The sequence below is a fragment of the Heteronotia binoei genome, chromosome 3 (genome assembly GCF_032191835.1).
Source record: "Heteronotia binoei isolate CCM8104 ecotype False Entrance Well chromosome 3, APGP_CSIRO_Hbin_v1, whole genome shotgun sequence".
In the NCBI taxonomy this organism is placed as follows: Eukaryota; Metazoa; Chordata; class Lepidosauria; order Squamata; family Gekkonidae; genus Heteronotia; species Heteronotia binoei.
Window position 1 is genome coordinate 53,003,710 of NC_083225.1, and position 27,441 is coordinate 53,031,150.

Below are 27,441 nucleotides of genomic sequence, written 5' to 3' on the forward strand. Positions count from 1 at the left end.
CTGGAGGCAACCAGTCTCCAACTAATATGGTAATCCAAGAATTACCACATTTGGCTGCTTCCTCATATTTCCAAGCAACTCTGTGTGGGACAGTAGAAGTACTAATAATTTGAAACCTCCCACGATGCCAGAAGTTTCAGAGAACTGCCGTGTGGTAAGCTTCAGAGCATTTACCTCACTTTTTTTTTTTCTTTTTCCACTCTGAGGATGACCACAAAAAGGATGGCAGCTGAACAAGAGGTCTAGATAACATGACAAAATGAGCCAAGATATACCCTACAGCTGGGAAAAGAAAGAAAGAATGGAAGAAAAAAATCAGGAGTCAATAAAAAAAATGTGTATGGGTTTCAAGTCCTGTTTTGCAGCAGACTGGATTAGATGACCCATAACATTTTTGGTTTTGTTGCGTTTATTTGTAAAGGTTGGTGCACACATGTTTATCACTTGTTCACACATGCATGTTTCCTGCAGCTTGCAGTAATGATTTCCATGTGTAAACAGACCATTACAGATTTAACACTGCTGAATGCATCTTTGTATCACTTCGTCCAACATTTTCTGATGGTACCCATTCACACTTCAGTTACTACTAGGTATATAGCAATCAACTGATGTGGATGTATGTATGAACCAGCTATGACTGTCTATTATTTGGACCACATGGTGCTGTTATATATATCTAGCAGCATCAAAGCACTTCCACTGAAATTATCTTCTGTGTCACATTCACTACAACGCTACCTGGACATCTGTAGGCTATTTTTACAAGCAGAAATATTTGTTCATATTAAAGGTAATGTCAACATTCTAAAACACAAAGAGAGAAGAAGTTATTAAGATCCTTATGGAACTTTAAAAAAAAATTCACCCCTCTCCCTGTTATAAGGACCAATTCACACATTACTCACCTAGTGAAAAAACACTAATGCCCACTTTTAACTCCCCAAAAGGTGTGCATGTGTACTTCCAAGAGGAAGTACAGGTGGTTGTGACTGAAGATCCCTTTACACTCTTTCCACTGACACAAGATACCCAAGGTGGCACACAGACATACCACAAACTTGACCATTTTCTGTAAAAGAAAAGATGTGTTTACCTTTGTCATTTATCTCTAGCAGTGAATATTTTAATCTGAGCACAAAAATGTGTGGATCTTCCCTTGTGAAAAAAGAATCCCAGTGTAAACAAGAAGCGAGAAAATGGAAAGAAAAAGCAATCTGTCAAATCAAAATAGAGTTCCCACTGAAAACATGAGCCAAGAACTGCTCCTTAAAGAAGGCAAGTTATTTGATGGATGTGTAGTGCCAGTACAACTAAGGAATCTTGACCTGCCTGGAAAATTGGAACGAAGTGAGGGGTAAGAGAATTCTTGTTGTAATGGTAATTTTAAAACTAGGAACTACATCTTCTAACAGTCTCCGCCTTTGCCATTCTTCCTGAGGGAAATAGGAAGAGAGAGAGAAGTAAAGAGGGAAAGAATAAGTCTGAAGTCTGCAGCCATGAGAGCTGAAAGCGCACCACTAGGGATTGTAGAAGTTGGAGCAAAAGAACCAAAGGTAGAGACTTTAATATTGAATATGATTATTAATATTGACTGTGATAGAGAGTCCTGGGAAGAAGGGCCTTGAACCACTTTATTTGTACTCAAGTGTCAAACTCAAAAAGCTTAGTTAAGCAGTCAGTTATAATTTTCCATCACTTCTACGACTAAGCTTTCCAGGCTATCTACCTCATTAAAGTTTTTAGTTGCTATTAACTACATGTTGTGGCTGTTGGGACCCAGCAGGGCTAGTACAAAGGTTTAGTCTCAAAGTGCCTTCAGCACTTGTCTCAGATGTTGATGATGATAATGGTATTGGCTTTATACCCCGCCCTTCCCCCTGAATTTCAGAGTCTCAGAGTGGGTTACAATCTACTTTACCTTCCTCTCCCACAACAGACACCCTGTGAGGTAGGTGGGGCTGAGAAAGCTCTCAAAGAAGTTGCCCTTTCAAGGACAGCTCTGCGAGAACTATGACTGATCCAAGGCCATTCCAGCAGCTGCAAGTGGAGGAGTGGAGAATCAAACCCATTTCTCCCAGATAAGGGTCTGCACACTTAATCACTACACCAGACTGGCTCTCATGTGCATGTTGACATTACACCACCACGTTCTGGAATAATTGCTCCTTTCTTCTAGAGAACAATGCCAGTGGGAAAGAGGTGGGACTTCATTAAATGTGTATATTTCTTTAAGATGGTAACCACTGAATTGTCCCTTATCCAAAATCTAATTCTTATCTGAACCATTTCATGTTGGGTTTTCCCCTCATTTTCAAGGAAATCTAAAATTTAAAAATCTGTGATGAAGGGAAAAATTAGCATATTTTTCATAAAGATTTGAAGGAATTTAAAAAGATGAAAGGATGGTATTTCAGTGGGAGTTTTGTGTCCTTTAAGAAAAATCACAAAGGGTTACCTAAGCAGACTGAGAACTGCACCAGCAAACACTCCATTATAGAAGGGTGAGTGATACAGGGAAAATGGTTTTTCTGTGATTTTTCTGTCATTCAAATGCTTGGTGATGGATTAATTAGAGTGCAGGTAAATTGTACGTCCTACCAATAGGAACAACATTCCTGAAAACACAGCAAAAAATATGCCCACTGGGGCCAAAATAAAAGACCACCCGTAGCGTACATAGATAGTAAATTCTGGACAGTCTGTTTTCTTTATCGTCACATAGTTGTCGAGATCAGCCATTGCCTGGAGCCAGATGACATACATCACAACCACCAATGTGAACAAGATGCCTACAGAAGGGGAAGGAAAAGATAGTAAGGATTAGCTTCTAGAGCAGAAATACCTTTGGAAGATCTAAGAGCCTGGTGAAAGTTTAGGCACTGGCAGATGAAGGGCTTAATATTGTTGTGCCCTTACGAGCCTTGAATATTTAATTTAAATATTTTCTACCCTAAAAACAAATATCTCAGAATGCAGCAAAACTGCATCAAAAACATTTCCTACTATACAATGTTATAAGCTGTGAATTGGGAAATCCCTGATCCATATGTCTTCACAGCCTCTGTCTCTTTAGTCACAGAAAATACTAGTATGTCAGCCTTGGTCAGCTTCTGAAATATCACAATGTCTTTAAAGATGACTGACTCAATGGCATGAGTTATATATAACAATAAACCATAGTTTGTCATTATGGAACAACTCTGCAGAATGGTCATGTCCATATGATCTCTCTCCTTTTCCCTTTGTATATAGTTCCTTATTTTAAAGCCTGCAGTGAATAAGCAGCTACACATTTGTAAATCCATTGAAATCAATGGATCTAGGCAAGAGTAACTCTGCTTAATGCTGCATTGTTAAAGAGATCTGTTTTCATGAGAAATAAATGCAACTTATGAACCACAAACTATGTCATTTTCCCCCAGTTAAATCAAACTTTCCAAATTTTGATTTAATCCTGGTTTATAGTGAAAAGAATACACAGTATCTTGTGATGCAAATGTAATCACAAGTCTTCCATTATCAAATGGAGGATGAAGGGAATGTGCGCATCCGGGAGTCTGCAGGTTCATTCCTGTGATGACAACCATGGCTTGTTGTTATGTGTGAACAATGCCATTTGAATACTCTAAAGTACTATTTTAAAAGCTGACTGCTTTGCAGCCAGAGGTGAAAATGCTGAACACAAACCACATTCCACAACGTGTGGTGGGTCTACCTTAAGAAACCCATAGATTAATAGGTAGCATTAAAAAAAATTAATAGAAAAATTGGTTAGGGAAAATGTTAAATAAGTGTTCGTTCAACAGCACAGCAACAAACAAATATAAATAGTTTGGGAAAGGGTGGGGGCTAGCAATGGTACTTAAGTCATCTCTAGCATTATGTTTCTTGATTGCAAATTAAACGTTTTGGTGCCTGAGGCAGAAAAGGGAAATGGTATCTCCTTCCTGCCCTCTACCCACACTAGCTAAGCATAAGCAATCCTCCAACTCAAGCCCTGCCGAAATGAACAGGAAGCTCTACAACAGCATGGTAGCTTGTATGGCTCCCACTTGTTGCTGTAAATCCACTGCCTAAAGCAGATGTCTCACTTTGGTCCACTGAAACCCACCCTTCTGTGTTTCTGTGCCATTTCAGCCCAATTTTTTGTCTCACGCCTTGTACTGCTTATTATAGTGCCACCTATCACTGTTGTATCTCTTGTGCTGGTCTTTAAAGCCAACCCATGATGCAGGGCTTCTACCACCAGCACAATGCCACAGGGTGTCCTAATGAACCACCTCCAGCTATCCTTGTATGAGTACTGGAACGCTGGGGGTTTATAGAATTGGGCATTACAACCTAGTGTTTTACAATATGTTTGAATCTGAAATTACTATCTTCTATTGCACAAAAAATATAAACCATTCTAACAGTGAGATCTTAATCAGAATTATACTTTTTCTAACGCCATTGATTCCAGTGGACTTAGAGGTATAACTCCTAGACAGAGTTGCTCCTGTCTAAGCCCTTTGAAAGTGAGTAACTCTGCATAGAATTCTACTGGAAAAGTCCTAAGACAACTAATTACTATGTGACAGACCAAAATTAACATCAACTTTATACAAAACTGTGGAATAACATTCAAACAATTTTCTGCAACCACTCATTCCCATATATCTGAAGTATCATTCTCTCTTCCTTTTAGAACATTAGGCATGCTTCAAAAGTCCAGAAAGAGTCTAACTTTCAGTTCATTATGACAGGGAATCTGCTAAATGGCATGCATTATTTATTTGGGGAGGGGAGACTGTTCTTTAGCCTCTTACACTAACAATTGTCATGAACAGCCATAGCCAATGTTTCCAACCTCAATGGCTGAGACTGCCCTCATCTTTACCATCGACTTTAAGAAGCATGCATTTTTAGAAACGTTTCAGACTACAAGCCATTTCTGCATTTTTCAGCTTGTTAGACCTTTGCTCAGGGCACAGATGTCCATTGCTTAATGGAACAGAATTTAAGAGAACAGCAACAAATCACAAATGGCTGGAAAAAAGTATTTCTAAAATAAAATATGTGTCGGAGAGAGATTAGGACAAAAAGCACGCTCATTCTCTTTCTGCACCCCATGCCTTTTCTATTTTGCTATTTTATATTTAAAGAAGTCTCATGAGTGATACACAGCACTGTGCAGTGAGATAAGAGATGATTTCTCTGAGGTCAGTTGTTTCCATCATTAACATTTATTCTTTTTAATCTCTTTTCACACATATACTTCTGCCTATTGCAGAAAGAAAGGGAGGGGGACACCAACCCTTTAGAAATGCATGTGAATTTCTAGATCAAGTTCCTACCCTTTAGTACTTATTCTTCCCACACAGAAATGCCTTTCACTTGTCAGCAGTGAAGGGCTGTTTTAAAGCACAAAGCTTCCACTATAGAGACGTGAAGTCAACAGGTGCTGAGCAGAGTGACAGGAGCCCCAGGCTGGTGCCTTTAGTAAATTTAGAACTAAGCAGTCGTTTTGTTCACATGTTTACCTCATAGGTTTTCTTCTCACTGGGGCTGTTGTCAGTGTACATACTGATACTTTCTATATATTTAACTAGAAGAAACAAATTCAGCTGTTGAGATTCCAAGTATCTTCTGCTTATAGGGTCCAAGTTACAGCAATCACAATGAGGAGAAGTATCTAACAGCATATGTTAGCAGGAAGTGAGGAAGAACAGAAATCAATAGCTGAAGGACTAACTGGACAATATCCCAGAAGAGCCATAATCAGCCTTTTCCAACATTCTTTAAAGTCAAATAGCTGCAGTGTGGGTCGTTATCCAGATCAGAGCCATGGCATGAACATCTATTTACAAGGGCTAATATGGAAAGCATTTACAGTATTTATTGTATCCATTGCCTTAATAGGATGTGGTAGTTATTTTACTTATGAAAGAAACTGGAGGCCACTGATTTGGCTAAACAGTGAACTTCCTTGGCCAAGCATAAATTTGAATTCATTTATTTTAGACTCAAGTCTGCTTAAATATACTTGGGTCTTTCAGTCCAGACATATTCAGCTCATCAAGAGAATTGTACGAGGAAGACTCTCCAGCTTTCTCAATAGCCACCATACTGTCTTTTGCCATTGCATTTCTTCAAGCCATCAAAAACCAGGAATCAGTTCTACATATGTCTTATAGGATGCTGGAACTCTAAAGCAGTGTTTCCCAAAGTGGGCAAAATTGTTGTGAGCTACTGCAACAAAAAACTGGAACAATCCAAGGGAGCGGTAGTAGCCTTGGGTGCAATTGGGGGATGGTAAATAAAAATAAAGGGGCAGTGGAAGCATAAAAGAAGAAGAGAAGAGAAGAGAAGAGAAGAGAAGAGAAGAGAAGAGAAGAGAAGAGAAGAGAAGAGAAGAGAAGAGAAGAGAAGAGAAGAGAAGAGAAGAGAAGAGAAGAGAAGAGAAGAGTGGGAGGTGTCAAAACATCACGTTTCTGGGAGGGATCCAGAATTTCTAATTTAGAGGAAAATTCTCTGAAGAATTCCAACCTGTAGCTTTCTCCTCACAAGATTTTTTGCAGAGCATCAAGCTTCTTACAGGCCTCTGGTTACAAGCAGTGTTTCCTCTAAGCTGAGTTATCATGAGCTAGCTCACCGATTTTTAGCCTCCAGCTCACGCATTTTTGTCTTAGCTCAGGAAGGATGACCCTAGAGCACACCAATTTATGCAGTAGCTCACAACTATAATGCCAGTAGCTCATTTAGTAAAATTTTTGCTCACAAGACTCTGCAGTTTAGAGGAAACATTGGTTACCAGGTGGTTGCTTCTGTTGACTCTATGTCTGCTTCTGCCCCAGACATAGAGCATCTTCTGAAGGACCAGCGCGTGGGAGAAGGCAGGGTAGGCGACTACCTAAGGTGCCACACTGCCAGGGGTTAATGCTGGACACCCCCTTACTCCCCCTTCCCATGTGGCATGATTGCGCCAGCCAGCAGGCAAGCTGAGAGCCCTGGATGGAGGGCTTTGCAGGGCAAACACTGTTTGCACTTGTCAAGAGCGCTCCGTTTTAGGGTTACCTGATGCTTTTGGGTTGAAAGAGGCTCGGTGGTGGCATCTTCCCATTGCACTAGCTGGAGATTTCCAGGGGGGTGCTGAGTATTTTTTTTTTCCTGAAAAGGGGGCGTTAGGCCAAATAAGTTTGGGAACCTCTGCTCTAAAGGATTGCCCCATGATATGATCCTCTGAAACCACATCACATCCATTTCTTATGTACATGTCCAGTGATGACATTATAGAAATTATTATTAATAGATATAACCCATCTGCCTTTCTATTTTTTTAAAAAAAATTATGTATCTCAATTTGTATACTGTATAAAACTGAAAATTAGTCATATATTCTGTTTATGAACCAAGTGTGCATAGTCTCTGACTACGGTATATTATATACAGTCTCTTTCTCTGTGTGTGTGTGTGTGTATATATACACACACAAACACACACACACACACTTTTTTTAAAGTGATATATATAAAAAAGGTAAAGGTAGTCCCTGTGGAAGCACCAGTCATTTCCGACTCTGGGGTGACATTGCTTTCACAACGTTTTCACGGTAGACTTTTTACAGGGTGGTTTGCCATTGCCTTCCCCAGTCTTTTATATATATATATATATATATATACACACCATGCACATTTGGTTATCTCCAGCCCACCTCCTGTTGAAATGAATAGCAGATGTATTATGAGCTCTTCCAGTTAGTATTATACCTCTCAATTAGATTTCTGCAGGAGAAATGCCCAGCAAATTGTGTTGTGGTTTTTTAAATTAAAACATTAAAATCCATGTCTGTGAGTCAAGAACACAATATTCTCCTGAATGTTGGGGGTTTATTTTTATTTTTTACAACCATACGTATTTGGGATGGAGATTGCCAACATGAAGAATATACAAGATGCTTACCTGCAGAAATGAAAAATCCTCCCCCCACTTTGTAGAGTACATGACTGCCAAAAGGAGCAGCACAGATGATGAAGAAACTAGCAAAGACCGCTGTTACCACTCCCAGAAGCAGGAGAACTGACCAGAAACCACGATAAACTGGATATTCCCAAGGGAAAAAGAAACAGAAAAGTGGGTTTTTCAAAAGCATGCTTAGACATCAGGCAATTTTATAAGGCTTTCAACCCCACTCCTTTTCATTTTTCTCATTAGCAAGTTGAATTTGTTCCTGCATAACAGCAATCTAGACACCATATGTCCTTCATTAAGTTTGAATGCCAAATCCTATCAGATGATCTTGGAATATAATGATGTGTGTAAGAACGCTATGAAACCCTGTTGCTTCATGTCTTCAGTATATGCGTGTGGTTAATAAGTTCATTTACTTGGTCAATGGAAATTGTTCATAAAATGGTGTGCTGAACAGTTGCCAAGATTCTTGTAGATAATTATACGGTTTTGCTAGATAAAATTTATTTTATCAAAGTAGAAACAAACAACAAAGAAAGTACATAAGGAAATTCTTAAGATGGAGCCTAGAAACTCAAACTTAGTTTCCCCTTTAAATACAGGCTTTTTTTAAAGTGATAGTTTAACTTACTTTTCAAAAAGTGTATATATATATATATATATATATATATATATATATGTGATTTTTCCCCCTCCCAGCCCCCCCCCCAAAAAAATTGAAACAGCGACAGAGTAACAAGGCAAATTAATATCTCAAAAGAAATTCAAGTTTACTGGTCATCATAGAAGCATTCTGAAATAGTTGAAAAGTTCTTTATATATTTTTCAACTCAAACATCAAAATCTCATTGAGCCAAGGGCAAGCAAAGCTGAATTAATGGAAGCATCTGCTAATAAATGAGCTGGAGTTTTGTGACATACAGCAGCCAAAAAAATTATTGTTCATAACAATAATTTAGCTGCTTAATTGCACATCTATTTTTGGAGACACTTCAGAAAGATGATAGCTGAGGAAATAAATTCAGTTTAGACATTGTAGAATAGACATATTAATTCCTCCTATTAGACAAATTATGAGTTGTCATGGTCTGTAGAGCTAAAAAGTATGAGATAAGCCAAAAAAGTAATATATTTCAAGCAATAAGTGGGTATCAAAAGTCATTTAATAAAAGGTATGGTATTAATAACACTGAGCTAAGGCATCCTTTAGTCATTCAACAACTTTATTGAATAGATCAAATTTGGTAGCTGTGTTAGTCTGTTTGTAGCAGTAAAAAAGAGTCCAGTAGCACCTTAAAGACTAATAAAATTTGTAGTAGAGTAGGTGCTTTTGTGAGTCACTGCTCATTTCTTTTTTTTATCTGAAGAAGGAAGCAGTCACTCACAAAGGCTCATACCCTACCACAATTTTTCTTTTTTGTTTAATTTAGAGAAAGTTTATTCAATACATTCTACATACATACCACCTCACCCCCCCAAAATTGAAAATTTACTGGGATGTGAAGTAAACTTTAAAAGTAAGATTTGTAAGAACATGGACTTAAACAATCAAGAGAAACATCAACAGAAAATCAGGACAAGGAAGGCTAGCAATACATCTCAGGTCTGAAAAGAAAATAGCCCCCACAAAATGGTTTGGAATCCATCTCATACCACAGGAGAGGGACCTCTTCCACTCTCTCCTTATCTGAAATACCTGGGTCCTGCCGAAAAGAGGGGGGGAAACCCTCCACATATAAACTAAGGGGAAAAAAGGAAGAGGCCAAAGCAATTGACTCATTATTCCAAATTCACATACAGACTAAAGGAGGGGGGAGGAAAAGGCTCACCTTCTCCAAAACACTTCACAAATTAAAATGACAGGTAAACCTAGTGACACTACCAGAAAAGCTTTTCTTATACTGTCTCTACCACAAATTTTGTTAGTCTTTAAGGTGCTACTGGACTCTTACTCTTTTCTTATGTGAATTGGTATCTGATCAATTTGACAATTTTATAAATACATATGTTGTTCATGAAATGCTATTATTCCTTTTAAAGACATATAAGCTTAACTTGTAGCTTTCATATTCTATACATCCTTATTGTATTATGATTGATTAGGAATAATTCCACTATTTTAAAGGTAAAGAGTAAACTGCACCAGCTTAAAAAATATATATATTATATTTTTTTTCTTTTACTGTCGATTAAATTATTTCTTAATTCACAACTTATTGAATTTTTGTTGTGAGGACAGCAAAGAGGTAAAAGAAAATCAAAATTCTTTCAACAGAATATTTTAACTCTTGAGAAAGCTTTGAGAAATATGTACAAAGAGCAATCCTCCCGGAATGATACTTTCAACCTATGGACATGTTCCCATTTAAAATGAGTGAAATGTGTTTGATTATCATGATTCTTAGCAAAATAACACTATTATCCTAGATAATGTTGGGGGGAGAACAAATTGCAAATGCAACAGGAAATTTCATTACGTATAGTCTAGCTCTGTATTAATACCAGGACTTCAGTAATGAAAATACGAATGTGTTATCATTGATCTTAAACATTTTCCCTGTATTTTTCCACCAGTTAATCGTTTTACTGAAAACTTGCTTTATTCCTCATTGGTTTCTGGAATGTCAATACCAAATGTACTTTTTTAACTTGAGGAGGAGGAGGATTTAAACTCTGCCCTTCACTCAAAGTCTCAGAGCATTTTACAATCTCCTTCTTCTCTTCTCTCCACAACAAATATCCTGTGAGGTAGGTGGGGCTGAGAGAGCTCTGAGAGAACTGCTCTTGAGAGAACACCTGAGAGAGCTGTGACTGACCCAAGCTCACTCAGCTGACTTCATGTGGAGGAATGGGGAATGCAACCCAGTTCTCCAGATTAGAGTCCACTGCACTAAACTGGCAGACAGTTCTATCATCCAAAATAATTGCCATTTTTATTAACCTTGTCATGATATCACAAAGTATGACAGAAAGCGTCAATATTTTTTTCTTAGCTGACCATCTTAAATTCATTAATCAAAACAGTTTGTAAAAAATATCTTAACATTCCGTAACTAGCAAGTAGAACAACCCAGTCTCACAGAGTCAATACAGAGTCAACACAGTTTCAATAGGGAACTTCTTCCAGATCCCACCATGCTCTTCCACTAAATGAAGGCCCTTGTTCTACCTTGGTCCACCAGAAGAAGAAAATCTGTTACAGCAAGGTGTCTTTCATCAGAGCAAGGCTTCTTGTACTGAAGCAATGTTCCTTGCTTAGTGGAAGGGGAAACTATGACACAACTAAAGTTAAGCACTTTAACAAACACAGACAAAAAACTCTTGCAATGCATTTTATAGGTACTTAGATTTCACTAATCATTTTAAGCTTGACAGAATTACCACATTCCACCACAAAGAAGATGGACCTTAAATATATCATCTGAACACCAGATCACATAAGAGGTGTTGTGTCCTGCATTCTAATCCCTATGTACAGCACAACACATGCTACAGAGGTGACCAGTGGAATCCCACTGGTCCCCGGATGTAGCTCGCTAATACGCACCGCCAATCAAGATCGGTGGCAGGAAGTTTAAGTGACCAGGATTGGACCTGGCCTCACGGAGGGTTGTTCCGGGGCATGTATATAATCGGGACCTGGCCCACCATTCTCTCTCTTGTGATGTACCCGCTAATAAAGTATGTTGCCTTCAACACATCTCGTCACTGAGTACATTACACTGGTGACGAGGATGGGATCTGGCTAGGAGGACTCGCCAAGCGGGAAGTCGCTGACCTGGCTGGAGATGAGGAAGGCACGGAGCCGCAAGAGACAGAAGCGCCCGCCACCGCCATGGCGAACCTGAGTGTAACGACGGGCCATCTTGCTGAGTTCAAGCCCGCCAACCCCGAGAGGTAGGAGACCTACACGGAGCAGGTCGAATGCTACCTATGCGCAGTCATGATTACCGACGACAACCGCATGAGGGACATACTCCTGAGCGTCTGCGGGGAGGCCACCTTTGAGATCACCAGAGGTCTCTCGGCCCTGCGAAGCTCACCGAGAGAACGTACAGGGAGATTGTCAGTCTCCTCACTGGGCATTTCTTGCCCCAGCCTTCCATCATTGCCCGCCGATTCCTCTTCCACAAGAGAGATCAAGGGCCCGGAGAAATGGCTGCCGTCTACCTGGCCGCTCTCCGCCAGATCACAGGGAACTGCAGTTTCGACAAGCGGGAGAAAGCCTTGAGAGACCGATTTGTATGGGGCCTCCGAGATGAAAGGCTGCAGCAAAAGCTCTTCGCAAAGAAAGAGCTCACCCTTCAACAAGCTTTCAATGAAGCAACCGCGTTTGAAAGAACCACCAAAGCATACAACAACCCACGAGGAGAAGTCCACCAGGAAGAGATGGCACCCGGTGACCCAGAGGACGAAGAGGCCTTCCAGCTCTGCCGCCAACAAGGAATGGGCCCGAGAGCCCCCACGCAGCAATGAGCCACAGAGAGACCGACCAAGAGCAAGTGTGCCAGCTATGGCGACCCCCACGAGAGACGGGACTGCCCCTATCACAACATGGACTGCAGGAACTGCAGGAAGGTGGGCCACATAGCGTGGGCTTGCCAGGCCAAGGTAACTCACAGACGCCAGGCCGCTCACCATGACTCAACCAATGCTCACACAACAGCATCGACCAGCCTGCAGGTAATGAACTTGCCCCTCACCACCCCCAACAAAGTTAGACTGTCGGTCCTAATCGAGGGCGCTCCATGCAAAATGGAGGTGGACTCTGGCTCCTCCATATCTATAATTTCGGAGGAGACCCTAAGAAAACTGTGCCCCCGTCGCCGGCTCCAATTGAGACCGGCTGATTTTATACTGCAGGACTTTCAGAAAAACCCCGTGCACATTTTGGGCTGGGCCATGGTAGAGGTAGAGGAAGAACTTCAGGGGGCCACTGGACATTCTACTGGTTAAGCGCCAGCTCACCACATTACTGGGGCTGGCCTGGTTTAGACCGCTAGGTATTCAATCAGTGGGGGTGCAGCAGATGCAAATGAATAACTTCGAGAACGTGTGCCGAGAATTCCCCGAAGTTTTTGATGGGACCCTGGGGAGTTACAAGGGGCCGCCCATCACCTTACCACTTGATCCCCTCGTTAGACCGATAAGACTGAAGGCCAGGCGAGTTCCATTTGCTCTAAAGCCTAAAAGAGACGTGAGCTCGACCGACTCATGGCCCAGGGAGTGCTGGAACCGGTATCCTATGCTGCCTGGGAAACACCCATAGTCACCCCAGTGAAGCTGAATGGGAATGTGCGAATATGCGCTGACTACAAGCGCACTATCAATAAAGCGCTACAGGACAACCCATACCCCGTTCTGGTGGTCAGCCATGTCCTGGCGGCCCTAGCGGGTTCCAAGGTTTTTGCAAAACTAGACCTGGCCTAGGCGTACCAGCAACTCTTGGTAGACGCCAAGGCAGCAGAGGCTCAAACTATTGTGACCCACAGGGGAGCTTTTCGGGTGCGGCGGTTGCAATTTGGGGTTAGTGTAGCTCCGGGGATCTTTCAGAGCATAATGGACTCTCTTCTCAAAGGGATCCCCGAAGTGCAACCATTCTTTGACGACGTTCTGATCGCGGCCCCGAACGTGGAGGAGTTCAGCAACTGCCTGAGATTGGTGCTCCGCCGCTTCCAGACAGCGGGCCTGAAAGTAAAAAAAGGAAAAGTGTTCACTAGGGGTGCCGAGGGTGGAGTTCTTGGGGTTTGCGGTAGACGCCGAGGGAATCCACCCGACAGAGGACAAGACCAGGGCAATAGTCCATGCCCCGCCCCCACGTGCAAGGCGGAGCTACAAAGTTTCTTGGGATTATTAAATTTTTACCATTAGTTTTTGCCCCACAAAGCAGCCATCGCGGAACCCCTCCACAGGCTGCTCGACAAACACGCCCCATGGGTCTGGGGGAAGCAGCAGGCCGCCGCTTTTCAGGCAGTCAAAGACCTCCTTGTTTCCAATGCGGTGCTCCACCATTTTGATGAAGCCCTACCGTTGATTTTAGCATACGATGCTTCCCCGTACAGGGTGGGCGCAGTCCTGGGGCACCAACTTCCAGACGGGAGGGAGGTTCCTGTGGCATATTATTCGAGGACTCTGGCCCCCGCAGAGTGCAACTACGCTCAGATCGACAAGGAGGCCTTGGCGATTGTGGCGGGTGTGCATAAATTCAACGACTACCTGTATGGTAGGCACTTCACGATCGCCACAGATCACAAGCCGCTCCTGGGCCTCCTCGCCCCAGACCGCCAGACCCCGCAAATTGTATCACAGCGAGTCCTGAGGTGGAACCAGTTCCTAAACTCGTATACATACGCCCTGGTTCACCGCCCGGGCAAGGCCATGGGACACGCTGACGCCCTCAGCCGCCTGCCATTACCCTCGATGGACCCAGATCCCGCCCCTGCCCACCATGTGATGCTTATGGAGACTCTGCCTGAGCGGCCCCTCCATGCCGTTGAGGTGGCTCGGGCCACGGGGAGGGACCATATACTCACACGTGTTTTGGACTGGGTGGGAAGGGGATGGCCCGAGGGCAAGCTGGACCCAGAATTCAGGGCGTTCACATCGCGCAGAGACGAGCTGTCCACACACAAGGGGTGCATACTCTGGGGTAGCAGGGTGGTGGTCCCCCCCTCACTGCGAAAGCAAGTGTTAGAGGCTTTACACAAAACACACCCAGGGATAGTGCGGATGAAGGCCCTGGCACGCAGTTACGTATGGTGGCTGGGTATGGATGACGAGATACAGGGGTGGGTGAGAAGGTGCCAACCCTGCCAAGAGTCCCGGCCCAATCCGCCTAGCGCCCCCGTCCACCGCTGGGAGTCCAACAGGAGGCCGTGGTCCTGGCTTCACTTAGATTTTGCGGGGCCATACCAGGGCCAGATATTCTTCATCTTGGTTGATGCATACACCAAGTGGTTAGAGGTGATCCCCGTAGCTTCCACCTCCACAGCAGCAGTGGTCCGAGCCTTGCGAAGGAATTCACCTCCAAGGAATTCCGGGATTTCTTGAATAGATATCTCATTCAACACATTAGGTCCGCCCCCTTCCATCCGGCCACCAACGGCCAGGCTGAGCACATGGTGCACACCACCAAAGAAGCCCTGGGGCGTATTGTACAGGGCGACTGGGACCACGGCCTGGCAGCCTTCCTATTTGACAACCGAATCACCCCCAACCCCGTCACCAGTTCAAGCCCTGCCGAATTACTAATGGGGAGGAAATTGATCACGAGGTTAGTTAGGCTACATCCCGACCGGGCCACTGACCTCCGCAGTTCCCCCGAAACCAGGGAAGCCGCCAGGGGGTTCTTGCCAGGGGACCCGGTGTACGCTAAAAACTTCACAAGCGGCCTGGAGTGTTTAACCGCTCGGGTGCTGCGCATGACCGGGTCACACTCATACGAGGTCTCGACAGAGGGGGGCCAGGTTCTCAGGAGGCATATCGATCAGTTGCGCCGCCGCACTTTGCCAGAGGAACCGACCGCCACGGGGGGTGGGGGAAGCGGGGAAGAACTGACAGCAACACCCCCGGAAAATACCCTGCCCATGCTGGCCACACCAACTGCACAGGCGGAAGAGCACCACAGTGGCGGAAGCGACCCCACCAGAGAAGAGACTCTGGACGAGTAACAAGTGATGGCCAGTCAGTGTCCGGGAACACCTCAACAAGGGGAAACCGCCATCCCGCCAGCCGCAGCGGCTGCACCGACTCTTCAAGCAACCCCGAGGAAGCCGACCAGGGAACGCTGGGCACCGGCGTACTTGAAAGACTATGTGTCCTGAACTAGGGGGGGAGGAGTGTTGTGTTCTGCATTCTAATCCCTATGTACAGCACAGCGCACACTACAGAGGCGACCAGTGGAACCCCACTGGTCCCTGGATGTAGCTCGCTAATATGCACCGCCAATCAAGATCTGTGGCGAGAAGTTTAACTGACCAGGATTGGACCTGGCCTCATGGAGGGTTGTTCCGGGGCATGTATATAATTGGGATCCGGCCCGCCATTCTCTCTCTTGTGATGTACCCGCTAATAAAGTATGTTGCCTTCAACACGTCTCGTCACTGAGTACATTACAAGAGGCATTCTCAGCAGCTGACCCTCAATGTTCTGCCCATAAAGATTTGCCAAAGCCTGAGTCACTCAATATTTCAAAAGTGATGTGAAAGGTGGCCAGAAATGAAGAAGCACAGGCACATACAGGCCAGAATAATTGTCAATGTGTTACCCATTCTGGGTAGCAAGCCTAATTATAAATTCAATTTAATAATGAGATATATATCAACCGATGCCCAGAATACTTTATTTCTATAAACATCTGCATTACATGTGTGTGTGTGTGTATAATTTAAATTAGTTGTCTGAGGATAATTGTATAAACATAACTCTAGGCGCTATTCTTATGAACTAAATTATCCCCCTCTAGAACAGATATACTTGAAATTTTCATATTCAGGATGTTTTCTATAGTAAAAGATGGGTGCAGGAAAGAAGCATAGTAACTCAGCTAGTGTTATGCACTTGCAGCCAGACTACTCTGTGTTGCAACAGGACTGAAGAGAATAGTTTGCATAACTTAGCTGCACAACATTTTTCTCTCAGCACTTGCTTTGGCAATGTTACACATAGCTAAAAATACACTGGAGTATGGAACAGTACAAGAGGATCAGTAGGATAGCCTGTACAACAGTCTGATGTTTGCCCCAGTGACATCATCACCCATACAACTTATAAATTATTCCTCGATGCCAGGGTCATTTCATAGAAAAAGAGGTGCCAGAGCTCATTGGCACAACTCATTTGCATATACCACACATCCTGACATCACCGGAAGGCGTACTAAATTATATCCGCTCAGCATCTACCTTAAAATGCTTCTTGAATTATAATTGTCATAATAAAACCTTGTTCCCATCATACTTTTTTAATTACTTTCTCCTGTGTGGCCACAGTAGCATGATGAAGATTTCCACCTGTCTGCTTTATATGTTTTGGTTATTTCCCCACTTTAGAAAGTTTGTCAAATTTTAGAGTCCAGCAAAATCCTCGTAAGGGGTTTGAACAATGGAACCCAGAAGCAAGAGTGTGTCTATGTGTGCTTTTTTTTTAGGGAGGGGGGCGGTATGAAAGAAAGAACACAATAAAATGTTGAGGTTTCGGAGCTCAGTTCCTGTGAGCTCCTGCCCAAAATGAGGCCTGCTCAGTGCCCTTCATACAATGCTGACTTTCATCTACTACCCATCTCACCCCTGTAAAGCAACTTAAAAAGGTAAAGATAGTCCCCTGTGCAAGCACCAGTCGTTTTCGACTCTGGGGTTACGTTGCTTTCACAATGTTTTCACGGCAGACTTTTTACCAGGTGGTTTGCCATTGCCTTCCCCAGTCGTCTACACTTTCGCCCCAGCAAGCTGGGTACTCAATTTACCGACCTCGGAAGGATGGAAGGCTGAGTCAACCTGGAGCCGGCTATCTGAACCAGCTTCCACTGGGATCAAATTCAGGTTGTGAGCAGAGGGTTCCAACTGCAGTACTGCAGCTTTATCACTCTGGGCCATTGCAAGTAGGAGATGTAAGCCCTGAGGCTTGCCAGTTGGATGAGCATGAATCACTCATATCTAACCCAATTCTAACCCTGTGTGTGTATGTAAAGTGCCTTCAAGTTGCAGCTGACTTATGACAACCCCGTAGGGTTTTCAAGACAAGTGATTAAGCAGAGATGGTTTGATCTGCATAGCAGTCTCCCATCCAAGTACTGACCCTGCTTAGCTTCTGAGACCTGATGAGATGAGGCTATCCTATACCATTCCACATCCCACTCCAATATGTTTCACAAACAGTTTTAAAGAAATGTTACCTCTGCATTCTTTCCACATACCATAGGTGGTGCCCATCTTTCTATCATATTTTATTGACCTGCCTACTCCAACCACCCCATCAGGATAACTCCCAGATTATCAACTGAGCTGTCTGTGTTTATATTTATTTAATAATCCCAGGTAATATTTTATCATTCACAGAGGCTCACAGTAAAATACTATAAAAAACCAACTGGTGTACTAAAGCCCAGTAAACTGAACATTTCAGTAAACATATGATTGCTTCTGAAATCAGCAGCCACATATCTGCTTCTCTCTCCTGTCATGTAATATATTTTACCAGAGAATGGATATCACCATTTTTTCTTGTGTTTTGCTCCACATTATTAGTTACTGCTGACTGGAGGTAGGAACATGTGGAAAGCTGTCACACTGAGATGTGCATACGTTCAAAATTTTAACAGAGAAAGAAAGGGAACTGATCCCATGCAGGTTCTTTATAGTAAACTGCTACCTACTTGAACATGGAGGTAATCTTGTAGCTGGTGTTGGAGATCCCCATACATCAGCATCCATGCTGAGGCTTTGACTTTAGATGTAACTCAGGAATTGATGACTCAGTGACAACTATGGAGTTGTTCCCATGCATATCTATGCCCACATGTTTGTAAGTCATGCTATTTTGGTCTATATCAGAAAGGGTAGAAGTATAGGTGGGAAGCCAGAACTGACTTTTCAGCAATAAATATACCACTTATTGAAGTCTAACTTAACTGGCATTTCTAGCCTGTGGAAGGGAGAGATACTAAAATTTAGGCTAGTGGATCCAAAGGACTTTTAGGAGGCCCTATGGATTATGGTCTGATGTAGCATGAGGAGTATATTGAAGTTTTATTGGCAGATGTACTTCCTTATGTTACTTTTCAAATGGCTTTTATGTTCTATTAAAAAGACGCAACTTTTTAAGAAGGGAGAAGTTTATATCCTCTACTCAATAAGGTTTTAAATTGTGGTTCTAAATTTTAAGCTATTCTGAGTATTGGGTATATTTTAAATAGCTATTAGATTGGGATTCTTAGTTTTTATTTGTATTTCAATACACTTTAATGTTATTTACTTGTGGTATGGTTTTCTATGTATTTGATGTCAATGTTATGTTTTGCTATGATGTTATGACCTATGGTTACAACATTAAATTAATTCATTCTGATGTGACAAGCTTTTCTGTCAACACCCTGGTTGACTTCTGGAATGAGGAACTGACATGGGCAGTTGACACAGTTGTTGCAAGGCCTCTTCCCTCTGCCCCCGCAGTAATAAATTTACTCCTTGTAGTATTCTACAAAAGGAACAAGACTAATAAAGGTCTGCCTTGCTACAATAACTATTTTAAAAACATTGTAAAGTTTACTAATGCAGCATTTGTTGTACCCTTTTGGCCGCAAGCCTAAGAATTATTTCCCAGGAATAAGTCCTACTGAATACAATAAGGCTCACTTCCAGGTAGACCTGATTAAGATTGGTCCCTTTGTCTTCATTTCCAGAGTCACAGGTCAACTGACAGTCTCTCAGGACCATTAATAAATTAGCTGATCTACAGACGGACAGTGAATACCTGAAAGGTGCTGAGTACCATTTTAAAAAAATCACAAGATAGTTTTCCTCAAATAGGAGTTCATGGTCTTTAGTATTTTTAATATATGAGATACATAAAGTTTAGAAATGGTTAATCAGAAATCAATCACTCTGTGTGGAGTTTTGCTATCTAAATATTTTGTGTATTTTATTTCTGTAATTTAATGTGAGGTTTTACATATGTGTATGTATGTTGCTGTGAGTTTGTTTGTTTGTTTGTTTATAGAATTTATATTCCACCTTCCCATAATGGGCTCAGGGCAGATCACAGCATAGATCAGACAATAAAAACCAACAAGTCAAATTTAAAACACTACAATAAAACTAAATAAGGTGCATCACCGGCAGAAAGGGCACATTTCACAGAGTACAGTTAAAATGAGTACAGATAAAATGAAGGCCTTCAGAGTAAGTAAGACAGGAGTTGGATGGGTGATTGAAGTGTGGATGGCAGCTGTACCCTAGGGCAGGGGTCCCCAACCCCAGGGCCATGGACCGGTCCCAGTCCGCAGCCTGTTTCCAACCGGGCCACGCCTCGCTGCCCCCTCACCCCCCATTCAGGCTCACTGCCCCTCCCTGCGGCGTCTCCTCCCCCCTCCCATTTTCACCATTTAAAGGCTGGGGACGGAACTGTGAAGCACTTCCCAGGTCAAACCCCCCCCCCCCCGCCCATCAGCAGGAAAAACCACAGCAGTAAGCAGCAAGGGCAGTACTGCTCTTTCAGTGGGTCACTCGCCACTGCTGCCGCGTTTTTCCCTGCCGATAACCAAAGTTATCTCTTTTTTTTGAGAATTTTAAAAACAGAAAACAGATTCTTTACAAGTGTGACACAGCAGCTGTTTCTCCTTGTTAATAGAATGTTCTGTCTTAACACAAACAGCATGTTTGAGGTACCAATGGAAGAAGCAATATGTCAATATTGATTTAAGCTGTGACCTGTCAAGTTCAGTTCTGGGTATTACAAAGAAAACTATGATCCTTTCAGTCTGAAAGGTGATCATCTGCTGTGCAACAGGGGAGGAAATGTTTGATGCCCCCAAGACCCTCAACCCCCAGGACCCCCATTTTTGTCATAGCTTATTTCCCCTTTTCTGTACACTTATACATCCAAGTGTGGGCTTTATCAGAACTGGGTGAGCACCAGGCACCCTGCATGTCTGTAATGAATTTTCACTAATTACAGAAGGACACTGCAATCCTACACAAGTTCATGTGGATATCTAAGGTTATAAAACTTGCTGTTTCATTGAAGAGGACATATAAAAAGGTCCTAGTGTTGCTGCAGCTAGAATCAAGGAATGTAACAGGAGACACTTGGAAGAGTAGTGGAATGCCATCTATGAACTATGACAAGTATGATGGGAAATGCAATGCACAAGACTTGGAACATGAATAAGCTGCAGTGTGTGCACATTCTCTGAGCAAGGGTAACACTATACCTCATACTCTTTTCATTCAAAATTAGGCATTAAATTAGGGAATAAGTAACTGAGGACAGGACTACACAGGGTCCCTTAGTGCACCTTGACTCCCATTTTGTGCCTGCATTAAGTAGTCCAGTTATGTCTGCAACCATAACTCACCCTGCTATTTGCTACAGAAATCTTAAATCATATATAAGCAACAAGATTAGCCTGTATAAAGCAACTAAATATTTCTGATCATGAGCCTAGTTTCATTCCAGTAACAGGTTAAACTGAATCTGGCTTGATCTGAAACAGTCATCCTTCCTTCAGGTACTAGGATAGATACAGAACTAGATCATGCTTTGGGAAATCTCTAATGGAGCCTAAAAATGAATTAATAATTATTTTCTCAATCCACAAGGAAAACTAGATTGATTTAAATATGGAAAAAAATACTGTCAGCTATGTAGGAAAAAAGATAGCATAAAAATCAGATAAAATTGCATAATATAAATCTATATGACTTGTTCTCATTTTAGACTTTTTTGTGGGAAAATATTTTAAAAGAAAGATATACATTTTTTTTAAAAAAAAGGACCAAAATCAAAGTTTAATAAAACAGCTATTTATTTTACACAAGGAAGCAATAATGCAATTAAAAGTAGTTTAAAGGCCTTCCAGAAAGTTAAAACATATCTTTGGTTTTTCTGGAAGGCATGAAGAGATAGCACAGGTCACTGCTGGACAGAGGAAATTCTGCAGACTGAAATATGGTTGCCAGGAATGGCCTGGCAACTGGCAGAAGTCTGGAAAGGTGCTGTCAGTGATACTGTGATGTAATTTCAAGGAGGGGGACCCAGAAGTGATGTCAGTTCCTCTCCAGGAATCACTGGAAACTTTGCAGTAAAACCATACAATTTCCAGTAATTCCCAGAGAGAATGGGAATAACTTTTTTTGTTTATTTATATCACTTTATTACATCCAACCTCTAGACAGTCACCAAAATGACATTTTCATATGTATTGGTTAATGTGTGTATGTGTGTTTGACACAGCACCAATAAATAGACCAGAATATTTTATCAGAAATAAGTTATACCAAATCACATTAAATGAAGCTTGTGTGATAAAAAGGACCACCATCTATAAATTATATCAATAACAGGAAATATTTAAGAAGGCACTAGGTTGAATCCAGCTGGCTTTTCTCCTTCTGATCATTTGTGGATGGTCTACACTGACTATGCAAAAAGGCTACCTGGGGATCATGGGAACTGAATAAACAAAAGCCAAATAGGATGGGAAAGGGAGAGGAACTGGGTGATATAAAGTATAAAGTAGGCTGAATTCAACCTAGTATCATAATCATTTCTATACACAAATTTAACACAGAATTTGCAGAGGGCTCCTCTAACTTGGCAGCAGTAATAGTAAGCAGCTCAAATAGTCTAACTCAGAATTAGGAGTTTCTTCCTTGCAAATTATGGCAAATTATGCAGATGGATCAATGGAATTCTATAACCACTTGATCTATTATAATTCTTCAAGATCACCTTTATTCCAAACGTATTTTATAAGTAACAAGATACTACAAGAGATGGCATCCAACCCTTATGGACAGACGCATGCGAGAAATAGGATAGATCTGAAGACATTATAAACTAGGGATTTATTTCTGGTCTAATTAAAATCAATGAGAACACTTGCTGATTTGATTATATGAAGGCTGTACCATTCATGCAGCATTGGGCAAAATCAACTTTTTAAAAATCTTTTTTGTCATGTTTGTTGTAACTGTACACAGTGTTGAGTGCCAAGTTACAGAAAATTTGTGTGATAGTTTTCTCTTTAATTATTCCAAATCAAAGTTTCTGTGGTCACAGAAATACATAAGAGTCCCTTTGCTTGATATGGTACCTTCATAGTGCAGTCCTAAGCAGTTAATGGCTTAGAAGGGCATAAGTGTACTTTGGATTGTGCCTTTCCACAATAACATAGAGTCACAGGCTAACCTTAATAGCCCTCCTCACACCACAGCAACCAAGAAAATACTCACTAATTGCTGAGTCATAGGCAGTTGAATTGTGTTCATCTCGGAAGAAAGGAAATGGAGAGAGATAGGCATGGGTGCAGTTTTTTGAGGCTGCCTGGTTAGCTGTAAAAAAGCATGACATGTTAACAGTTCTCCTTCTACATAAAAGCAGAGCTTTTATCCTACTCATCACAGAACTAGCTCTTCTAAACTTCCCCTAAGAGAATTCCAAAGAGCTGGATCACTTCAGGAAAAGAACCAGTTTCCAAAATTCTAAATCAAGAAAAAGGCTTCTTTCCTGTAATTTTAACATGGGTTTTTGGAGTTATACAAATCACAATGCAAAAACTTGTTAGAGTTATCATGAGACAGTAAGCAAATATGCCAAATGGTAGGTAAATGGTTCTTGTGCTAGTAGATGGAGATTGGAAGATACTCTTCGACTGAGAAAGATAACAACTACACAGAGAGAATGTATTTTAGAACATTTGGACATTTCCAAAGAGTTCATATTCCTCTAGGTTATTTAGAGTGGGATTTCATTGAGCGCATACCTTGACAACCTTGTGGAAATTCCAAAAAAGTATTATTGATTTCCTGTAATGTATGGAATGCTAAGATCCCCACATTAAAACCTCTGTATAACCAAGTGTCATAAAAGATCCTTTCTCTTCCTTCCAACTGCCTTATTTAGTTAAAATATTTATATTCCTGCCTTTTTCCTCGGCATTATGGAAATAAATAAATCTCAAGGCAGGCTATCAACTCCATAGTATTGCCATTGCTTTTCCCAACACCCATGCCCAGGAAGGGTGGAATAAAAAAGCAAATGACAGAAAATGGCAACTGGAAGGCTCTCAGGGACCATATAAAAGTGACCAGACGTACATGGATTCAAGTCTCAGAATAATAACTTTATCCTTTATCTGAAAAATACCTTTCCAAAAGATTCTTCGAATGTACTGAGATGGGTTGTGATTTGCATCCTGACTTTCAAACAGAAAACCAAAACTTCTTTTTCTGAGTGACAATTGGAATGGGTTATATGATCTTGTCATCCTATACTCTTTAGAACAAAGCTAAACAAAAGCCTTATCATTCTGGAGCTGCAGAGGTTGGGTAGGAACTAGAGCTTTCACTTATGCCCAGGGTTGCTTGCCATATGCCCACTGATGATGGGAAAAGTGCACCAGCACTTCTGCGGCCCATGGGGAAGGGAATTAAAACCTATTGGTGACTGTGTGTGATGCTGGGCTTTTCCACACATTTGACTCATTCCTGATTTTCATGGGAATTGATCCATAAGCACTGGAATCAATTGGAGCTTGGTACTTCTGGATATCTACTTTCCCCTTCACAGTTGTGGAGTCAGTCTATTTTCTTCCAGATGTTCCTTTAATAATGAGGATTTTCAAGGAATGGAACTATTGTCATTGGTGGTGTCATCTGTGGCATCACAGTACCTCCTTTTCCATCACTGGAATAGACCCTGTGCAAACTATAGAAATCAAAGTCACAGGGGACCTCCCCTGGATGCTCCTCTACGTGCCTCCCCTCCAAGTTATGTGCAGATTGGACTTAGGGGGTCCAAGCTGTGACCTCCCAAAGAAGATGCCCCCAGGAAAGTGTTTTTGGGGAAAATGTCAGGTGCAGATTCAAAAGTATATGGAATGGACTCTTTGCAAGCTACACACAGCAAATGCACAAGGAACCCTGCCTTTGAAGTTTGATAAACATTTGAGAGCAAAGACAGTCTGTCTGGAAACATATCCATTCACAAACTGCCCCAAACTGCTTGAAAGTTTGTGGATAATTTATGCTGTTGAACTGCCATGAACTTCAGTTCCCAAACCACTAACCAGCCAAAATTTGTCACAAATTTTATTTTATGAGCAAATTCATGCCCATCCCTAATCCTGTCTCTATATAATCATTTTTCTGAATGGACTTACTGGGATACACCCTTCAACATGAGAGAGATGTTAAACTGGCATAAGGCAAAATTAAAAATCGCTCTCAGTCAATGTTAAAATATAGAGAAGTTTTCAGTTTCATTTTGTATCATTTGCTGCTTCCTCCTTCAGGCTACCTTGCAGCCTAGCTTATATCCATGGGTAGGGACAGTGGCTCAGTGGCAGAGCATCTGATTGGTAAGCAGAAGGTTCCAGGTTCAATTCCCGGCATCTCCAACTAAAACAGTCCAGGCAAATAGGCATGAAAAACCATAGCGTCAGACCCTGGAAAGACGCTGCCAGTTTGAGTAGACAATACTGACTTTGATTGACCGAAAATCTGATTCAGTATAAGGCAGCTTCATATGTTCATATCAACCCTAGTCTTCTAGCTGAAAGGGGAGAAAGGAGCAAAGAACAAAGACAAATCTATGCTACACACTGTTCTGCCGACTACATTGGGGCACTCAGTCACTGTTCATGTCCATTCATTGACTTTTGAGACAGGCTCAAGGATGATATCCAAGGCCCTCAAGCAGTTCCTAGGCCGTAACATAACCACTCCTGTTCTGCCTGTCATATATTTATTATGATTCATTTTGAAAGCATCTAGAACAGGGATGTCAAACTCATTTGTTATGGGGCCCGAATCTGACATAAATGAGATCTTGTCGGGTCGGGCCATGTTGGGCCAGGCCATGTCAGACAGGGCCAGGTGTGTACCTGTTTAAGATTAAGTAGCAGAGATATAAATTTTATAAAGGACACAGACAAATGCAATTATATATTTAAAAACTTAAAACATTAGCACTCGGTCTTAAAGGTGCTTTCTTTGTATTTCTCCCATGGGATCCAGGGAACTGGGCAAAGGAAGCTCTGCCGCTTTCCTTCCTTCCAAGGGGATGAGGAGGGGAGGAGCCTCAGCCAATAGAAAGAAGAGAGGCTTGGTCCAGTAGCTCTGCTGTGCAATTGAGAGAGCCTGACAAAGCAAGTTATCCCTTCTCCCCTTCCTCCCCAAGGGAGGAGCCTGAGCCAATGGAGAAAATAGAGGTTTTGCTCTGGTAACTCCTATGCAATTGAACAAGTCTGGCAAAGCAAGCTGTTGTGCAGAAGGAAGCAAGAGAGAGGGAGAAGTTGCTTGGGGGCCTGATAGGAGTTCTTCAGGGGCCTGATTCACCCCTGGGCCGCATGTTTGACACCCCTCATCTAGAATTATTACAATAAAAATGGGACAGGCCTTTCCAATAGGCTTCCAATGCTAATCAAACACATTAGGAAGAAACAAGAAGCACATGAATAGGTTAAAGAGAAAGGGGTTCTTCTGTCACACTTTGCAAACAAACTTCTAATCCTTCACTGAACATTAATTAACTATTTTGATCCCATCCTTCTTCCAAAGAATTCAGGGCTCACTGCTCCACCATTTTATCCCAACAACAACCCTGTGAGAAAGTTTTGGTTGAAAGGGAGTGGCTAGTCCAAGGTCACTTACAGTGCTATTGTAAGCGGAGTTACACCCTCTAAGTCCATTGACTCCATTAGACTTAAAAGGGTGCAACTCTACTTAAAATGGCATGGCTAGTGAGCTTCATGGTACACTAAGGATCTAGATGCAGGTCTCCCTGGTCACTATACTGCAGCTTCAAGAATCTGAAGCATCATACACAATGTTCTCTTTGCATGAATGCTACTAAGATTACAACTACAAACCTCGAAAAGAAGCACACATTTTTTTTAAAATTATGTTGCAAAACTAAGATACTTACTGTACCAGAATTTCCAAATACTATTAGTATTCTCATCTATGCCACTAGCGAACCAGCATCTCCAGAAAAAACCTTCATGGTGGTAAGTAATCTCTTCCTGTACAAAATAAACACATTGTATATTTTATCCTCCTGAATACATGCATTGTACTCTTTGTGAATGTAGACTTTGCAGACAATAAATACAATTTTAAATATAGAATTGTTGACAAAAAATACATAGAAATGGAGGGATAATTCCTTCATTTCTCAGTTATTTCTGAATATAATAAATTCAAAGAAGAAAAAAATGAAAATTAACTTTAAGATATTAAAAGGATTGAGCTCTAATGGGATTTCGATCAGGCCCACATTAAACTATAGAAAATAGTCCCCACCCATGAGAGATCTTTCTGTACACAAGGGCATGCTGAGAAGAAAAAAATATATACTAACCCTGGTGTCATTCAAACTGTCTGAACACCTTCCAACTTCAGTAACAAGAAGCCAGTAATCCGTTCCAAAAGCAACCAAAAATAACAAAATCCCCAAAGCACCAAACAGACCTCCAAAAAAGATTGCAACACTCAATTTCATTGTGGATTTTTTTTAAAAAGGGTGATCTATTTACAATTATACTTAAAATCTACAATTATACTTTAAAAAGTTAGAAGAGGATTGAACCACAGGACCGGAAGTGCTGTTGGGGAAAGTCTCTGAAGAAGATTTTTTTTTAATCTTCTTTCATGGGTTTTTCCACCCGTGCTACAGTTTGATTTGTGTTCCATTAAAGTGCTTGAAACCTAACAGATGGGCAGAGGTTTCTATTTTTGAACACTCCATGAAAGAACTTTCACTAGTTCC

General features: G+C 41.8%; 1 protein-coding gene across 1 annotated transcript; it reads right to left on the minus strand.

The window, feature by feature from the left end:
• Nucleotides 1-2,545: 2,545 nt before the first annotated feature.
• TMEM182 (transmembrane protein 182) lies at nucleotides 2,546-27,215 on the minus strand. The gene is made up of 5 exons (XM_060235092.1): nucleotides 27,034-27,215; nucleotides 26,599-26,695; nucleotides 22,905-23,003; nucleotides 7,945-8,082; nucleotides 2,546-2,792 (listed from the first exon to the last, which is right to left on the minus strand). The coding sequence occupies exons 1-5, from the start codon at nucleotides 27,172-27,174 to the stop codon at nucleotides 2,569-2,571; spliced, it is 699 nt and encodes a 232-aa protein (XP_060091075.1). The 5' UTR covers nucleotides 27,175-27,215; the 3' UTR covers nucleotides 2,546-2,568.
• Nucleotides 27,216-27,441: the final 226 nt, after the last annotated feature.